Genomic DNA, 20,828 nt, shown 5'->3' with positions numbered 1-20,828 from the left:
GACGTCGTATTGTTCGCCAAATCACCCAGAGAACTGCAGTCAATGCTCCAAGATTTATGCAACGCCAGATGATCAGCAGGCCTCCTGATGAATATGACCAAGACACAAGTAATGTCGAACGGGCCGGAGTCACCCATAATAATTGATGGTGCAGAACTACAATACGTATCTGGATACGTATACCTAGGACAGCTAGTCTCCTTTCATCAGAAGACAGAGAAGGAAATAAAACGAAGGATTTCTCTCGCGTGGAAGGCATTCTGGAGTCTCAAGTTCATCGTACTGGAGGGAACACTCAGCAAGAAACTCAGAGTAGAAATATTGGAGACCTGCGTAACTCCTGTACTGTTATATGGGTGCCAGACGTGGTCTCTTACTGCCAAACTTCGTAACAGTCTCCAAATATGCCAAAGAAAGATGCTGAGAAAGATACTAGGCTTATCACTGAGGGACAGAGTTCCAAACGAAGTGCTACAAAAGATGGCAGCAATTAAAGATCCAGCACTGCAAGCCACCAACACCAAATGGAAGTGGGGAGGCCATGTTGCACGACTTAGAGACGAAAGATGGACGCAGAAAGTCACACTATGGGATCCCCGCATTGGCAAGAGATCACACGGAAGACCAAGACGAAGATGGGCCGACCTCTTCAGTGAACGAGTAGGAAGCCATTGGTCAAGCAGAGCAAGACATAGGGAAGACTGGAGAAACATAAGAAGACAAGTGAACAGCGACTAAAACCAGTGCGACAGAAACAAGCGAACAATACCAAACTGTGCAGAATGTGAACCAAGTGAACAATTCCACTCTTACGCGGAGTAGCTCACCGCGTGAGACAAATAGAGCTCTCCCTCTATAGGAGGAGGCCTTTGCCCTTAACGGGACTTTTTTTTTTTTAGGCTAATCATTTCATCATTTCATTTCATATAAGGATTGTAAATTTTATAAAGCCAAGGAATTGAAAACTTCACTCCATCTAATGTAGTAACAGACTTTGAACTGTAGTCGCGACGCTGTTATTTCCGGCGTGACTCCTCCTCTTTGCTTACGTCTTAGGAAGTGAAGGCTCTATAACAGCGATGCCCAACCTTAACCGCAAGAGGAGTCGGCGGATTTACCTCCACCCTCTCTTTACGAAGCTACTACGCAATCATGTATTCATAACGTCACGAACTTCTCTTATTACAGTGGCGGCTTCAGTTAATTTCAATGTCATTATTTTGTGATGTAAAGAAAATCAAATAAGCATCTTGAACACCTTTTCTGTTAGTGGCTTTGTTGGCACTGTTTACTTCCAACCAGTTCGTCAATGTTTGCCGCAAAGGCTGAACAACAGAGTCTTAAAAGGTGGACCAAATGTTCGTGCCCTACTCTATTACGAGATTGGCTTTTTATTTGATTCATTCTCGAGAACATCTGCTCGCAGATATATGTAGAACCAAAGATTGTCATTAAATTCGCAGCAAACATTCGCAATCTGGGAAATGTTTCCCTGGGTAAAGATTTAAACAAATCCCAACCTTCTTTCTGAGAACATTTCGTGGCTGTAGAATTCAGCAAAGCAACTAGTTCCATTTGCAGATCATGCGGAGCATCTTTGCAAGCAAAATTGAACGGGTTGTTAAAAATACTAATTTTCGCCTCTATTGTTTTCAAGTCTCGAAATTTGGACTCGAAAGTGTCATATAGTTCCTTTATAATTGTTACATATTTTTCTAACAGAGTGACATTTATTGTACAAATTGATTCCAAGGAATGAAAATGATATAAGTCGCCATTTTCCAGTTGACTTTGCCATAGTGTTAATTTTGTCATAAATGTATTCACTGCGTCAGATAAACTAATTACGTTTTCATCTTTCCCCTGCAAACTCATATTTAGGATATCAAGGTGATGAAATAGATCGGTCGAAAAAGCCAGGTCACACAGCCATTTTTCTTGAGTTAGTTCTGGAACTTCATGGCCCTACAAATAATAAATATTATAAATTATAACAAACCAGTTATATTTTAGGGGTACGTTATAATGGATACTAAATATGAGTATTTTACATTTTTATGCTTACTTGTTTTTTCATAAAGTTATTTTCGAAGTGCCGTTTAATATTATATCGTGAAACCCACGATAAATGAGTTTTGCAAATACGACACTTGACCGTCGTTTCCTCTGCAACACAAAAATATTCTTCCTCCCACTCTTTCTGGAAAATGGTATGTTTGGTTGCCTTGGAACCTGCCATTACAGTCAGCCGCTCCTGAGTGAATAAAAGTAGGGGAAGTGGTTCATCCACGGTCATGCCTCCAAACGAAGGAGGTGGGGTAAAGCCACGCTGTGACGTCATTAGCTCTTATGAGAAGGGGTTGGGCATCGCTGCTCTATAAATTCTAGGTAGGTAGTATCGTTCGCCATTTTTGTTCTTTCGTTCCCGAGCTACCATACGAGGAATCTATTTGCCACACCGTTAAACATTATCATGTCGTAGCTCCTATGATAATAAATCAAACGCACTGTAATTCAGCAAATAATTGAGTTGCAAATAATGTCTTCGTGTGCTTTCTGCGAACGCCAACGAAAGATCCAAAATGGCAGGCGATTATATTAAGTATTTATCGAGCCTTAAGAAATGAATAACGTCTTCATAAACGAATCACAAGACGCACACGTTTAAATGTAGCCGACCTGCAACGCGATTGGCTGCCGGAAATTAGAGCGACGGGACTATAATTATACAGGGACATCATTTTATTTTTAGTTCAATTTTTATTGTACCTGAGTTTTTGAATGTACTTCACTCCCACCCCTTCTACTAGTAAACTTCCAACCGTTCACGACACAGAGCTGAGGGCGCGTAAGCAGTACTGAGTGAGTACAGTACGTTGCAGAAATATGTTCGCGTTTTCCAGTGACGAAAGAGCTTTCAATATTGAATCATATTTTCGCACAGGTACTGTCGTCCGTTTGCCTACGTCGCATCTCGGTTTCCCCCACCTGCTTCTGTTCGCTCCTCTGTAAAGTCTCGTAGCTGGGCTATCTTAGCTCTTTTCTGAAAACATTAATTTCTGTTAAGAACTGGACGTCTACGTAATATTATACAAGTGTTTAAAATAACTTAAATAAAAGGGCCTCGTTAAGTAATTAACTGTCACGTGATTTCTCCCCTTTCTACGATCCAGCGGCATAACCACTTGGACGGACAGTAGATAGCATTTCTGAGTAATTTTATCTTTTAGGATCGGGCAGAAGTGAAGATTGAATTTACAATACGTAAGGTACTCTTTTATAGAGTAGGTACAGAATTATTTCAACATGAGTTACTCGTACGAAGGACGAAACTGGTAATTGGAATTAGGTACAATAGTCTATAGTGTGATAATATGCACAAAAGAACTGAAGTCTGTATCGAAATGAATGGCCACCATTTTCAAAAATGTGTTTAAATATCCATATTATGATAATTTTCAATTTAACTTCATTCTCTGTATTGTACGCTAATGTGCTGCAACAGTACAATATACACTGCATAATTAATACGTCCGAATGGATAGATCAATTCGTGAGTAAAAACATTAAATGTTAATACAGTACTGTATTTTGGTTAAATAAAAACCTAATAAAAATTATCAAACTCAAAATTGCGATATTTCCTAGTTTACATAAATGGGTGTACTACTTTTCTTCCCTCCTATACCTACTCCAGTCGTGGAAGGGGTAGCAAACGGTGTTTCCTGTTTCAATCGTTAATAGAAAGGTATAACCAGATTAATATTAAAAATGTTAGTAAAAATAAAATGATGTCCCTGTACATGCTGCAGTTGTGAAAACTTGGGAATATGTTCCTGTTATACTCGTAGGTTGCCGCTACCATCTTGCGCAAGCATGGTGGCGTGAAATACAGTGTGTAGGACCGGCGAAGGAGTACAAAAGAAGATAGTGAGATAGGACAGTGGCTCAGGATGGTTTTTTGGCATAACGTATTTGAATCCAGAGGAAGTCGGGGATTTCTTCGCTATGGAACTGTTTGAGGTAAAACTGATAGATAACCTATTAGACTTGAGAAATTTGCAGATTATTTACTAGGAATGTACATCTCCGAAGATGCAATTTTCCCTCCCACTATATGGGCAGCCCATGACTGCATAGACCTCTCGCACAACAAATAACTGTGAATCATTTCACACGCATTTTATTGTCAGTTTTTACAGCAGTCATCCTTCATTGTATAAAGGCGTGAATCAACTTTTGGACATACAAATTGAGACTTATATTAAACTGCAAAGCAATGAAGGAAGGAAGGAAGTAAGGAAGGAAGGAAGGAAGCGAAGTTTCAATGTAAAGTCAGCCAAATGCAAAAGAAATATATTTTGTAAATTGTGCAGTTTCCGGGTAGGATTTGTAAAACTCTTGTGAATCAGTGTGCAGTATCCGGGTAGGATTAGGGGTCCCTCGAAAAGCGGTGTGCAGTTTCCGGATCAAAGTGTGCAGTTTCCGCCTACCCACAAATTTAGGGATGAGAAGTAAAAACGAAGAATGTAAAAAAGTTCCAGTAAACATGGGCCTAAATTACTAGATTTGCGTGATGATACAGTTAGTTAGTGGGGTTTAAAGCGTGCCAAACTGCGATTTAAAGACTTATGCAGAAACTTACGCACCTGACTTGAGCGGATGATTTTTTTAAGTATAGTATGCCATTCTATAAATTTGGGTCCGATTTTCAACCATTTCAAAGTCACAAAAATTGTTTATTTTTTTTAAATCGTACACCTGTGAAACGCGCTTTAAGTGTCGAGTTGTAAGCAACAGCCAACCCTTATTAGTTCTGTTTAATATATCCCTAGATATACATCATCTTGTATGCTTCTGAAGTTTCATTTATCTTGTCAAAACTTCCTTTTTTAGAAATCGTAATGAATGCAATAAAAGTACAATACGGATTTTCATAATTTGATATTTAATGTTACCGTATGAGATATCAACCGAGTCCCTACGTTATGCTAGCAAGTAGCTACCACGGATATTCAATGGAAACATTCACCTTAAATTGTAGCGCGCAGGTCACGCATGAGCGACTCTCAGTAACAATAAATCTGACTTCAATAATGATGATACAGTTAAAGTTGGGTTTCTGGAGCCTTGTCAGCCCACTTGAGTTGTGTGGATATAAAAGTAAACAAATTGGGACAGTGTCTGATGTAGTTCCTGGGTAGCTCAGTTGGTAGAGCATTCGTGCGTTAAACGAAGGTCTCGAGATTGATACCCGGCCCCGAACAATTTTTCCCTTGAAATTATTCAAGTCTGCTTCATAAGAAGCTTTACCTGAAAGCTAGATTTGCATGACGATACAGTTAGTGGGGTTTGAAGAGGGCGCGTCAGCTACTATGTCTATTTGCGCCCTATGACGACACATTAGTCTTCAAATGTTATAATTTTAGTCTCGTACGGTAGACTTCATTACTTTAATTCAATTTTGTAAAATTAAATTATTCAAACCCTATTACTGGCACACAACGAGAAATGTACAAGAATTGAAAAAACAGACCTCGCTTTATAAAAATTATTCTCACCACAGTATTCAAAAGGGTCACCTCCTCAAGCTATGCACGTTAGTATGAATCATGTATTTATTTTATTTTATTGGGTTATTTTTCGACGCTGTATCAACATCTAGGTTATTTAGCGTCTGAATTATATGAAGGAGATAATGCCGGTGAAATGAGTCCGGGGTCCAGCACCGAAAGTTACCCAGCATTTGCTCGTATTGGGTTGAGGGAAAACTCCGGAAAAAACCTCAACCAGGTAACTTGCCCCGACCGGGATTCGAACCCGGGCCACCTAGTTTCGCGGCCAGACGCGCTGACCGTTACTCCACAGGTGTGGACTGAATCATGTATCTGGTAAAAGATGAACAGCGTTCAGTTCATGGAAGCCTTCTTAATTTCGGCACTAGGATGTGAATGGTTAGTAATAGGGGATAAATCGTGAAACAGCGAACGCCGGTAGGAGAAGTTATCCCCACCCTCGCCGCTCGGCACCTCGCTCGCCTGCTCTCTCTCTCTCTCTCTCTATACTATCTGCCCCGCTTCGGTGGATTACTACCTACCGCCTAGCACATATTTTATATTTTACGAGGCGCATCCAGAACGTAGGTTTCCCGATTTTTTCCCATAGAAAGTAAACGTAATTAGCCGTGTAAACTGCGCATGCGTAACAGATCTATGACGTATCAATCATATGCCAGCCGGACAGGTCCCGCCTGGTGCCAGTAGCGTGGCAGCAGTGGTCCGAAATGGAAGCTCTTATTCCTTCTCCCGCCGCCTGCGAGGTTCGGTCGGTGATAAAGTTCTTTAATTCACAAAGCCTTGCGCCAATTGAAATTCATCGGCAGCTCTGTCAGGTCTATGGGCCGAACATCATGAGTAAGCAGATGGTGCGTCGCTGGTGTAGGCAGTTTTCCGAAGGTCGTCAAAGTGTCCATGATGAAGAGCGCAGTGGGCGACCGTCCCTCATCAATGATGATCGTGTTGAGCTGGTGCGGCAGTGCATCATGGAGAACCGTCGCTTCACGATTACGGAGCTGAGCAGCCATTTTCCGCAGATATCGCGATCCTTGTTGCATGAGATTGTCACTAAGCACCTGCTATTCAAAAAAGTGTGCCAGGTGGGTGCCGAAAAACCTGACATCCGAACACAAAATGCAACGTTTAGGAGCAGCACTGACATTTCTGCAACGGTATCACGATGACGGCGACGAGTTCCTCGACAGGATCGTCACGGGCGATGAGACTTGGATTTCGCACTTCACCCCGGAAACCAAGCAGCAGTCAATGCATTGGCGGCACAGTGGATCTCCGGTCAGGACGAAATTCAAACAGACGCTGTCGGTACGGAAAGTGATGTGCACGGTGTTCTGGGACAGGAAGGGCATTCTGCTCATTGACTTCCTTCCAAGAGGTGAAACAGTGAACGCTGACCGTTACTGTGAAACACTGCGAAAATTGCGACGTGCCATTCAAAACAAGAGGCGTGGAATGCTTACTGCAGGTGTTGTGCTTCTCCATGACAATGCTCGTCCACATACGGCTCGGCGCACAGCAGCTGTTTTGACGGAATTTGGCTGCGAGTTATTTGATCATCCACCCTACAGTCCTGATCTTTCTCCCAGCGATTTTCACGTTTTCTTGCACCTCAAGAAATTTCTGTCCTCCGGTGAGCGTTTTGGCAACGACGAAGAGCTGAAGACGTTTTTCACACGCTGGTTCCAAGAAGCGTGGAATGCTTACTGCAGGTGTTGTGCTCCTCCATGACAATGCTCGTCCACATACGGCTCGGCGCACAGCAGCTGTTTTGACGGAATTTGGCTGGGAGTTGATCATCCACCCTACAGTCCTGATCTTGCTCCCAGCGATTTTCACGTTTTCTTGCACCTCAAGAAATTCCTGTTTTCCGGTGAGCGTTTTGGCAACGACGAAGAGCTGAAGACGTCTGTCACACGTTGGTTCCAAGAGGCGTTGAATGCTTACTGCAGATGTTGTGGTCCTCCACGACAATGCTCGTCCACATACGGCTCGGCGCACAGCAGCTGTTTTGACGGAATTTGGCTGGGAGTTGTTTGATCACCCACCCTACAGTCCTGATCTTTCTCCCAGCGATTTTCACGTTTTCTTGTACCTCAAGAAATTCCTGTCCTCCGGTGAGCGTTTTGGCAACGACGAAGAGCTGAAGACGTCTGTCACACGTTGGTTCCAAGAGGCGTGGAGTGCTTACTGCAGGTGTTGTGCTCCTCCATGATAATGCTCGTCCACATACGGCTCGGGGCACAGCAGCTGTTCTGACGGAATTTGGCTGGGAGTTGTTTGGTCATCCACCCTACAGTACTGATCTTGCTTCCAGCGATTTTCACGTTTTCTTGAACGTCAAGAAATTCCTGTCCTCCGGTGAGCATTTGGCGATGTTACATATTCATTTCAGTAATGGTCATCTAATAGTTATTGCTGTAAGTTTCTTTGTAGCTAATTGGATGGGAATTCGAACAAGTGGGTGAAGGAGAAGCATATGAGGCCATATAAAAACAAACGCATGCTCCAAAATTAATCATAGTAACAACACCTTGTTGAGTAATAGAACTGCCTGGAATAAAACATTAATTTCTTGTAGCTTATATGGCTAAAACTGCAGTTGCTTTAGAATTACACGCGTTTTTAATTTAACGTACAAGCATTATTATATATTTTTGTATTTACTCAGTGCGTACAATGACTGGCTTGAATATTGCTGTTGGACAAACTTTATGTAATATACAAAAGGAATCCATTTAGGACTATGATTCAAACATGACAACCGAACAAACTTCTGAGACAATAGCGACGCCAGCGCCGGTCAATGAAGAACGTTTAAGATTGTGAATATTGTATTACAATAGTTGTTTTGGAACATGCAAATTATTCAGTGTAGCAATATAAACAAGCTTACTGCGTCGGGTACGCTTCTGAAATGTGGATCAATGAGTCCAAAGAATACAAATTTTAATTTTCCCAACAAAAATTACAGATTCTTATGCAATAGTTTTGTCTAAATTACATAGCTTACTTATGTACATACATAAAAAAGTGTTGCATCACCTCTCCAAGTATCGTTAGCATTCTCCTATATTGATAGTTTATGTTCCGTGTACACTTCGATCCTTTGAGCTGTCTCTAAACATAAACAAATCTGCACTGCATCCCACCTTTCGAAAACAAAACAACATCAAAGCATAAGGAATTAAATAAATAACGTATTTGCAGTCTCAGCTTATCAATTGCTATATGGTTATTTATTCACATAATTAGAATAACATATAGACGATTTCAAATCGATGAAAGTTTTCGGCAGTCATTTGCCATCTTTAGATCATTAGATTGTGATGTTACAAGTATGAACACTTTACAAGATTAACACAAAAGTTTCTATCGAAATTAAAAAAAAAAAATCTTAGAATAGTAACCACCGGTTACAGTTCCCGGTTACAGAGTAATTCACTTGTTTGATTCTCGTTTGAACATTTGCAGTCATACATGGCTTGGTTGAACCACACTACAGGCAACGATCTTCCTTCTGGAAGAATCTGTCACTAGCATTAGTCACAAGAATTTACAAATAACATTACAGCCAAACAACATTATTGGTGTTTCCACACATCAATATTTAATTTAATGTTAATCTTTCAGTGCTATATTTAAATTATTTAGCGATCAGCATTTTTACATATTTTAACCATTTTATATGACAACTGGTTTTTAAGCATGAAATGTTTATATATTAATCTTTTAAAGTGTTTATACTTTGTAACATCACAATTTAATGATCTGAAAATGGCAAATCACTGCCGAAAACATTCATCGATTTAAAATCATTCTATATGTTATGCTAATTATGTGAATAAATAATCATATAGCAATTGATAATATCTAAGACGGAAATAGTACATTATGCAACGAGCCTATAATAGTAGTAATTAAGACGCGAGTATGTTTATGAAACGAGCGCAAGCGAGTTTCATAATTTTCCTACGAGCGTCTTAATTATCGTTATAGGCAAGTTTCATACGACTTTTTATGCTCGACCATATTTCTAACTTGAAATTATTCATAAGTATTCATGTTATTCTTATCTGACTGGGGAGCGGAACTGACCTTGTGCAATATCTCGTAAATTGTGAGATATGCGCAGACGCGAAACTATTGATTTTTTCCGAGGAACAAATGACATTGACCTTGATATAATCTAGAGAGTAAAATGAACATTAATCTTGATATAACCTTGAAATTGATTTAGACATTGAAAAACAAGATGACAAATTGAGTATATTTGAATATTATTTACAATTAACGCTAATTATTATAGTAACAGAACATAACCTTCTGGGACAGTATTGGATTTCCAGCCTCCGTGACGTTTCGCTAGTTGTCTTTCGATTGCATATCCGAGAATAATTGATACTTGCGCTTTCATATTGCTACAATGGTGTTTTCTGATTGGTGGAACACCTGAACTTTAATGAATAGGTGTACTTTAATGAGGTCCATTAAAGGGCTGCTACCAGGTGTATAATTATTACATTTCGGCATAGTCGAGCATAAATATATTATTTATTTAATTCCTACATTCAAGCTTATCGGAAACTGAACTTGCCTTTAAAATCAAAGCATAAGGACAATATCAGTTGAAGTCGTAATATTGGGAAGGAAGCATTCCAGACTTGTTCTGATCACTGTGTGGACGTTACTCATTTATTGCTATAGCAAGAAGACAAATTCCGACATTTGATCGTATCCGAATAGTCACACTATCCCAGGAAAGGTTGTTGTCGAGGGAAGTTGCTAGACGTATACACATGAATCAAAGAGGTGTGGTACGGATTTGGAATCGTTACAGAAATATAAGTATTGTTGAGGACTTCGTCCACGGGCTACAACTGCAGCCCATGATCGCTATCTGAGAATTTTGACTCGGAGAAATCGCACGGCCAACGCTACAGGTTTGAATAATCCATGTTGAATCTTTCGTACACTACTTTTAACACTTGAATATAAATAATTGATTAAATAGCGATCTTACTCGTGTTAATTATGTAAGCATGTGCGGCTTACAGCTGTTTCAGTGTTTCTTCAAACCATCCTCAGAGCCTACTAGATCTCGGCGTCATCTCGAACTTCGCTGCCTGTTGTGTGGGTGCGTTCGATTGTTGAAAACTGTTGAAATGTGGTGTCAAATAGTGTGTGTGTTCTGAAATTGATCTGTGTGTTGAGAATTTGATCAGGGTGTGTTTTGGTGTCTGTATATTTCATATTGTTCTAGTGTGTTGGGTTTTTGGTTTTTGGGTTGTATGTGTAGGATTTCCATGTCTGTATTTATGTTATTGTATGTGTAGTTTGGATTAGTTATGTGTTCGGCATATATGCAGATGTATCGTGTCCTCTGGTCCTCCAAACTCGATACAAAGAACACATCAAAGCAATAACCAAAGGACACAATACATCTACATATTATGCCGAACACAGAACTAATGCTAACTACACATACAATAACATAAATACAGACATGGAAATCCTACACATACAACCCATAAACCAAAAACTCAACACACTAGAACAATATGAAATATACAGACACACCAAAACACACCCTGATCAAATTCTCAACACACAGATCAATATCAGAAAACACACACTATTTGACACCACATTTCAACACTTTTCAACAATCGAACGCACCCACACAACAGGCAGAGAAGTTCGAGATGACGCCGAGATCTAGTAGGCTCTGATGATGGTGTGAAGAAACACCGAAACAGCTGTAAGCCGCACATGCTTACACAATCAACACGAGTAAGATCGCCATTTAATCAATTATTTGAATAATGATTTCTTGCAGGCCACAGGGCGTCGTATATCTAACCAAACTGCAAGAAACAGATTGCATGATGCCGATCTTCACTCGAGACGATTATGAGAGCTCCATTTCGTACATCTAGACATCATGAAGTACGTTACAGATGGGCAATGAATCATGCAGAATGGACTTTTGAGAACTGGCGCAAAGTGCTGTTCACAGATGAAACTTGCCTATGTCTTCTGTCTGACGATGATCGGCAACGTGTTTGGAGGGAATCAGGAAACGCTGCACAACGAGTACAACAAGATGGAGGCTCAGGGATGTTTTGGGGTGGCATTACATGGGGTCACAGTACACCTCTCCTGGTCACTGAGGGCAACTTCAATGCTCTACAATACAGGAACGACATTCTCCATTCTATAGTGTTACCGTATCGTCAACATTTCGGAGAAGACTTCCTTTTCATGAACAACAATTCTCGCGTCCATCGTACAGGCATTGTCAATTATGAACTTCGTGATAACGATATCGTCCGACTGAAATGGCCAGCTTGTTCCCCAGACATGAACCCTATTGAGCATGTCTGGGTTAGTTTAAAATAAACTGTTTTTTAGACGTCCTCATCGACCAAGCAATCGGCGAGATATGAGCTGTTCAGAGCAAAGGTGGTGTAAGTCAAGATTGGGTAATGAGGTTTAAAGTAAAAATTATGTAAAATACAGCGCAAAGTAGCAATTAATATGGCCTTCTTGCTATCTACTGACTACTGATAGTTTAAATAAACTGAATATCAATTGCTACTTTGCGCTGTATTTTACAGAATGTTTGCTTTAACCTCATTACCCATTTTTGACTTACACCACTTCTGCTCTGAACGGCTCATTTATGCAGAATTTCCATTGAAGAATGGGACAATTTGGACCAACAGTAGCTTAATGAACTGATGAATGGTATGCCAAGAAGGATCTAAGCATGTCTTAATGCAAGGGGACGAACTACTGAGTATTAAACTCATTGGAAGTTTACAGTGAGAGAATAAAGTTATGTTTTTCTTTAAATTATGATCTGTTTTCCATTTAACGAGCAATATGTATTGCAGATGTGTTCCATTTTCACATATCACTTCCAATTTTGTGACAGTTTTAGTTTATTGGTGATGCAAAACTTTTTTTGATGTGTGTAGTTATGAATTTCTGTAACTTTCAAAGTAATTAAAATTTTGCTCTGATTCGGGGATATTACATATAATTTAATTAAATTCGAAATTTCCTCACCTTGCCGGCGTTTACTTCTGGTGTTCTCTGCGTGTCATTGTTGTCGACATAAAAACTAAAGACATGCATTGCAACGTCTGGCCGCCTCGTGTGTTGTTGTTCAGAGCTGAAAAAATATTTCCTTCTTTGTAGCAACAATTCGATTATTCATCACATACTATTATAATATAAAAATAATAGCCGTCGAGTTCATGACGGGTAACTTTTTATAATCAATATCGGTATCTTTGTATCCGAAGTTACAATAACAATCGATCATAATATTCACATAAAAATTTCAACAGTGAGAAAAGAACATAATATTTAAAAACACACTGTATATAGTAGCTTCTTGTATTTGTATAAAACGCAGCGATTCCTATAGACAACGAATCTTCTGTGTTTAAATTAAATGTCCATACTATAATTCCAGTGTTTTCCTCTTAATCGAGAATTCGCCATATCTAATAAACAGGTAGCCTACTTGCAGGGTGAACAGTAAGTAATGTCATTAATTTCAATGGGTTATACTCTTAGATATTATTATTATTATTATTATTATTATTATTATTATTATTATTATTATTATTACTTACTGGCTTTCAAGGAACCCGGAGGTTCATTGCCGCCCTCACATAAGCCCGCCATTGGTCCCTATCCTGTGCAAGATTAATCCAGTCTCTTCCATCATATCCCACCTCCCTCAAATCCATTTTAATATTATCTTCCCATCTACGTCTCGGCCTCCCCAAAGGCCTTTTTTCCGCCGGCTTCCCAACTAACACACTATATGCATTTCTGGATTCTCCCATACGTGCCACATGCCCTGCCCATCTCAAACGTCTGGATTTGATGTTCCTAATTATGTCAGGTGAAGAATACAATGCGTGCAGCTCTGCGTTGTGTAACTTTCTCCATTCTCCTGTAACTTCATCCCTCTTAGCCCCAAATATTTTCCTAAGCACCTTATTCTCAAACACCCTTAATCTCTGTTCCTCTCTCAAAGTGAGAGTCCAAGTTTCACAACCATACAGAACAACCGGTAATATAACTGTTTTATAAATTCTAACTTTCAGATTTTTTGACAGAAGACTAGATGACAAAAGGTTCTCAACCGAATAATAATAGGCATTTCCCATATTTATTCTGCATTTAATTTCCTCCCGAGTGTCATTTATATTTGTTACTGTTGCTCCAAGATATTTGAATTTTTCCATCTCCTCGAAGGATAAATGTCCAATTTTTATAGTTCCATTTCGTACAATATTCTGGTCACGAGACATAATCATATACTTTGTCTTTTCGGGATTTACTTCCAACTCTGTCGCTTTACTTGATTCAAGTAGAATTTCCGTGTTTTCCCTAATCGTTTGTGTATTTTCTCCTAACATATTCACGTCATCCGCATAGACAAGCAGCTGATGTAACCCGTTCAATTCCAAACCCTCTCTGTTATCCTGAACTTTCCTAATGGCATATTCTAGAGCGAAGTTAAAAAGTAGCGGTGACAATGCACATCCCTGCTTTAGCCCGCAGTGAATTGGAAAAGCATGAGATAGAAACTGGCCTATATGGACTCTGCTGTAAGTTTCACTAAGATACATTTTAATTAATCGAACTAGTTTCTTGGGAATAGCAAATTCGATAAAAATATTATATAAAACTTCTCTCTTAACCGAGTCGTACGCCATTTTTAAATCTATGAATAACTGATGTACTGTACCCTTATACTCCCATTTTTTCTCCAATATCTGTCGAATACAAAAAATCTGATCAATAGTCGATCTATTGCGCCTAAACCACATTGATGATTCCCAATAATTTCATATACATATGGAGTTAATCTTCTCAAAAGGATATTCGACAAAATTTTATACGACGTCAACAAAAGTGATATTCCTCGAAAGTTACTACAATTATTATTATTATTATTATTATTATTATTATTATTATTATTATATTATTATTATTATTTATTGGTTATTTTACGACACTTTTCAACTGCTATGGTTATACAGAGTGATTCACGAGGATTTACCGTCCCTTACGGAACTTATTTCCGAAGACATTTTGAGCAAAAAAGTCATAAACATGTTTTGTCCTAATCTCAATATTTTCAGAGTTATACTAATTTGAAATTGTTTGTAAAATACCATTATTCTTGAGTTTTAAGAATAAAATAATATTAAAGATGAAGAATGAACTATTCAGGAGTATCATTTCTTTAATTAGGTAGTATTCTGAAGCTAAAAATATGTTGTGAATTCCATAGTTTCTTCGTACATATATATATATATATTTCCCCCCCCCCCGATTTGTAACCACAAAATTACATTTTCTTACTCATTTACCACAAAAATTGTTACAAATCACGCCACTCTTGTAAATTCTTTAAGACTGTACATTAGGATGCATAATTAAACTGTAAAGAATCAAGTTCCTAAAGTCGTATGATTTGTAACAATTTTTGTAGTAAGTACGTAAGAATGGTGTGAATTTTTGTTAAAAATTGTAAAACAAAATCTGTATAAAGCAATTAACAACACATTTTTAACTTCAGAACACTAGCCAATTAAAGAAATGACACTTCTGAATAGTTCATTCTCTATTTGCAATATTTTTTACCCTTAAAGGTAAAGGTAAAAGGCATTTTACTAACAATTTAAAATTAGTGCAACTCTAAAAATATTGAGATTAGGACACATGTTTATATGACATTTTTTGCTCAGAATGTCTTCGGAAATAAGCTCCGTAAGTGACGGTGAATCTTCTGGAATCACTCTGTATAGCGTCTGAATGATATGAAGGTGATAATACCAGTGAAGTGAGTCCGGGTCAAACGCGAAAGTTACCCACCATTTGCACTTACTGAGATGAGGGGAAACCCCGGAAAAAACCTCAACCAACAATTATTACAACAATATTCTTATTGATCTACTAACAGGTCTATATCATGAATAAAATCAAGGGTCATTATAATTGTCCCAACCAGGATTCGAACCCGGGCCCGCTACTTTCATGGCCAGGGGTGTTAACCATTACTCCACAGCAGTGCACTCTCTGAGATACTTGAAACAAAAAAGTGTAATGCAATTTTGCTCATTTTTGCTTCATTTTCAAGATAAAAATTGTTGTACATAAAACATTTCATATAATAGTAATATACGTTACAAGAACGGTATGTTGACGTTTTCGTGTTCGAGGAAAAGATTGAAAAAGCGAAACGTAGTTGAGCTTTTTTAATTTCCGAGAACATGAAAACAAACAAACCGCTCGTGTATCGTACATTATTTTGTGCGAAGATCGTTTATTACATACCTGAAAGAGGAATTTCTAATTAGTTGCAATGAAATGTCCATGTTGGTTTCTGTTTAATGGCGGCAACTTCGGAACACCAAAATATCTTTCTTCAACATTGTTGCTATAAAATGTTTTCTGTGTTTACTATACTCCAGCAGGCCGTGATATACGTCTGTCTTTTTTTCCCCCAGTCTATAAATGCGAACTTAAAACAAACGGTAAGGTTATGTAATGATTTATTTTTCATTTTAATATTTTAACAATATTATTTATATAACATACTGTAGTAATAACATAGGCATCTGGAATCTTGTTGATTTTTTCACGGCTTCCTTAATGTTACTTGCATCACGAATGCAGTAACTTTAGTAGAGTTGTAGAGTTCACTTAATTTTTGCAAATATTTAAAAACAATAATTAACAGTGCAATTTAGGTGAAATTGCAGTGGTAAGTTTCCAATTTATAATTATTACTATATTGAACGTCTCTAAAAATAATATGTTCAAAGCCTAAAGCAGTAAAATCAATATGTCACTTAAGCGGTAAGAAGAGGGAAATTGTTATGTGTGTTACGTTGGGAATACTGAATGTGGAATTTTAGACTTTCCGCGGATTGGTTTTGTGAGGAAACCAAGCAAATACGCACGATCTCGCACAAAATAATTTTTCTCTCGAAAAGGAAGCCAAAACGAGCAAAACTGTATTTTTTTTGTTTTAAATATTTCAAAGAATAATCCCGTAAAATTAATAACATTACTAATGATTCACCCTGTATAAAAAGTTGATACCTATATCAAACGCTAACAAGGACGTCTGCATAGATAGGAATATGCAATTTGTACTACTTGTAGAAAACTCTCACTGAACTTCCATGTCTGCACCCCTGGTCACATTAGGCGACAGGTGAATTCATCCAATGTGTCCCGTATTATTCCTTCCATAGCTGCCATGACTTTGAAGACCTGTGACTAGGTATGGAAAGTAGACGATGCCTTCCACTTAGGGTCGTATTCATAGACGATACTGTGAATTTTATTAGTAACAACAATGTAATTTATTCGGCACAACAATAATTCCTTTCTACAATTCGCCTTAAACGCTCTCGTCAACAATTGGATTTTCACTTAACACAGTATTCGTTATAGCACTCCACCGACGACAATGACAATTTACTTGGACTAGTACGAACAACAATGAACTGTTAATCTTAACTAATATTTACAAAGCATTATTTACAAATCAGAACTATCAGTTCTCAGTTCACAGTTCTTCTATCTCAGTCACTCGAGTTCACAGTATCTCGAACCACAGACCTTCAGAGACAGTTCACTGTACTCGAACTCAGGTCCCTCCAACTGCGGTCCACTGCACTCGAACTCAGGTCCCTCCAACTGCGGTCCACTGCACTCGAACTCAGGCCTTCGGATGCTGATACAGTTGCGGACGCACACTCGAGTCGAACTCCGGTACACAAGACTGGCTTGCTTGCTCTCGCTTTCTCACTGACTGGCTGACTAATCAACTGAAAACTCTGCTGTCGTTCCTTCGCGTCCTTAATTTATAACCACAGCGACGTAGCCTCGAAAGTTCCACGCGTCTCTAGAGATGGCACTCCAGAAAAATCCAGAGCCCTCTCCTCTCTACCAGCACCAGATGCGCGCGCACTCTCTCTCCACTCTCTCGCCGCGTTGGCCCTTTCCCCTCTCCGCCGCGCGCCATCCCAAAGTGCTCCGCGCGATCTTCTCTCTTGCGGGACGCTGGTCGTGAGTTCGAATCTCACGTCGCTGTCACAATACTTTGGACCAAAGTTGACTTTGGAAAGTAGGCCTACAAAGTCGCCACTTTCCTATTCACAGTCGACACTTTGACGAAGGTAAACTTCGATCGTGACTTTACTTCGAAGTCGCCGAAAATCTAGACTTTGACTTTGACTTTCGTTCGTGGACATAAGAAAAATGGCTGATATTTGGGAAATTGCTATATTTGCCGAGAAGATTGACAACATCCAGGAAATTATTGAAGCTCCTCATGCTTATCGGCGTATTATTAGACATGTACAAAACTCTATTAAATTTTATAGAGATAATGTATTCAAATCAAGATACAGATTTGAAAAATGGACCGTATTAAATAACATCCAATAAATAATAGAATAATAAAGGATTACCTATTCCATTAATAATACTCCTATTTCACTTCGATATTGCTCTATTCCATTAGTATAAGGATTAATGATTTACTATTGATTTTGTATATTTAATTGTATTCTTTACGCTCGACCATACCAAAATGTAGTAATTATATACCTGGTAGCAGACCTTGAATGCATGTCATTAAAGTACACCTACTCATTAAAGGTCAGGTCTTTCAGCCAATGACGACTCAGGTTACAACTGTTCAGCCAATGGCTGGTCAGCTTTCTACCGTTATAAAACCGCAAGTATCGATTATTCTCGGATATGCAATCGAAAGAGAATTAGCGAAAAGTCACGGAGGCTGGAAATCCAATACTGTTGCAGAAGGTTATGTTCTGTTGCTATAATAATTAGCGTTGATTGTAAATAATATTCAAATAAATTGAATTTGTCATCTCGTTTTTCAATGTCTAATTTAATTTCAATGTTATCTCTGTAGGTTCTTATGGCCTAGCAAGGTCAATGTGAACATCTGTTCCTCGGAAAAAATCAATACTTTCGCGTCTGCCAACATCTCACAACATACGGGACATTGGTCAAGGTCAGATACAAAGAAAATTAATAATATCAAGTTAGGTCGAGCATAAAAAGTCGTATGAAACTCGCCTATAATGGTAATTAAGAAGCTCGTATGAAAATTATGAAACTCGCTTGCGCTCGTTTCATAAATATCCATACTCGCTTCTTAATTACCTTCATTATAGGCTCGTTGCATAATGTACTATTATACGTCTTCACCAGTTCTAGTAGCACGTCTCTTTCATAATCTGTCATTGGTGGCATCTTATCTTTCACGTCTTCACAGTTATTTTACATTGAAATAATTATACAATGCTGCAACAATCGCTTAATGTCTGCCGATGTTCAATTGTTTCACTGATTTGAGACTCAAAAGATGGCTTTTGTTGTGGCAATGCCTTCAGCTATTCATTAATTTAATCCGTTTAGAAGGCCATGATTGTGATTGCCAACATTAGAACAAGATCGTCAAATCTCGACTTACCAAAGTCAAAGTCAAATTGTCAGAAGTAGTGTCTATGAATAGGACTTTTAACAAAGTTAAACTTGACTGTGAAAGTCGGCTTTGGGAAGTCTTCAGCCAAAGTCTCGTTTATGAATACGATCCTTAGTCCCATACAAAAAGCAGGACGTTAGGTCCGGTGATCGAGGTGGTCAATATCATGGATACCGATGCACAAGATTCAGCGATCCTGGAGAATGTTCGTAAGGCTTCCCCGTGAAAATGGTGTGAAATGCTAACTTGGTGAAAAATTAAGTCATCGGAATCATCGTCTAGCAGAGGGAGTAATCAGTTTTGTAGCATGTCAGGGTAGAAGGTACCGGATACTGTCATCTGTACGAAGAAGAAAAGCCCATACTTCATTCTCACAGAAAATTTCGAGATTTATGGGTGGCTGTGATTTTTCTGTGTCCCGGATGCACATGTCGTGGTGATTCACTTTTCTACTTAAATTGAATATTGTTTCATCTGAGAGAACTAGGCGGGACTCGAAATTATTTAATTACATTACCTGGATGATAAGGACTACTGGAAATAATTGACATATGAGATGAGGCACTCCTAGAATTTTTCTAGCATTTGATGAAAACCACATAACCATATCTATGCAAATATCCTTTCTAAGTTCGTTTAAATTTAGTACATTCTTTTTAACAGCCCTATATATAAACTGTTACGTCTATTTGTGAATAAAGAATACAAAAGTTTAAAAAGTTTAATGAATTGTATCCTGACGGAGATTTTCTCAGATAATGTGAAACTGCTTAACTTTTACTAGCATGAAGGGTTTAGCGTTATATCGAACTCCTACGGTTTTCCACAGGAATATAAAGAAAATGCGAAGAATATCCATGGAAATACAGTAAAATTGCGAAGTCTCTAGTTTGATTCTAGTGTCTTAAGGGGAGAGGATGGTATTTTTTTTAACTTTTTTCCTATTTGGTGTAAATTATTAATTTTTTGTATGTAGAGAGCTCATAGCTGTGGCAACTCAACCAAATAAAAATATTTTGAAAAAAAAAATTATTTGGGGGCCCAAATTTGAAAAAAAAAATATACCCAATGCAGTATTGTACTAAACCCGATATATCTAAACCGTTTTTAAAGATAGATTCAAACAGTTTTTGCAAAAGTATGTTCTACAAACTGTCTGTAACAGAATTTTGATATTAGTCCCTACGTTTGGAAAATAAACAATTAAAATTTAGTAACAATTTTCTGATTTCCTTTCTTGCAAACAAACGGACGTATTTCTAAAATGAAATCATTTAACAAAATTCTGTTACAGAGAAAAGTTTCCTAATAGTCTAAAAAATGTGTGTTCTAAATTTCATGCATGTATATTTAATAGTTCAGAAATCATATTCATTTTATCTGGCAATGTAGCAAAAAAAAAATGAAGTTCCTGAAAACCGATAAAAGCGGGCGTGTGATTTAAAAATCCATAGCGCAGGAAGTTTAAAAATGACGTCTCAACATCCGATAAGGGCACAAATACCCACAAAATGTTATGCAATGCATTCCACGCATATCAAAGGGTATTTTAAAGAAAAATAAATTTTTGACAATTTAATTCACCGGAAACAACGGTAAAAGGGGGGGGGGGCGAGTGATTTAAAAATCCATAATGCAGGAAGTTTAAAAATGGCGACCCACACATATCACAGAGTATTTTAAATAATTTGTTT

General features: G+C 38.2%; 1 protein-coding gene across 3 annotated transcripts in view; it reads right to left on the bottom strand.

The window, feature by feature from the left end:
• LOC138703781 (uncharacterized) overlaps positions 1-20,828 on the bottom strand; it is a 391,629-nt gene that overhangs the window by 194,749 nt on the left and 176,052 nt on the right. Inside the window, exon 2 of one of the 3 annotated variants that reach the window (XM_069831955.1) lies at positions 12,645-12,750. The exons of the other annotated variants lie outside the window; for them this stretch is intronic. Within the exon in view, the coding sequence (XP_069688056.1) occupies positions 12,645-12,750 (106 nt within the window). The remainder of the gene's footprint in view (positions 1-12,644; positions 12,751-20,828) is intronic. 3 annotated transcript variants of the gene reach the window in all.

The sequence above is a fragment of the Periplaneta americana genome, chromosome 7, assembly GCF_040183065.1.
Source record: "Periplaneta americana isolate PAMFEO1 chromosome 7, P.americana_PAMFEO1_priV1, whole genome shotgun sequence".
Lineage (NCBI taxonomy): Eukaryota > Metazoa > Arthropoda > Insecta > Blattodea > Blattidae > Periplaneta > Periplaneta americana.
The sequence above is the reverse complement of the archived record's forward strand: the minus strand, read 5'-3'. Positions and strand labels throughout refer to the sequence as shown.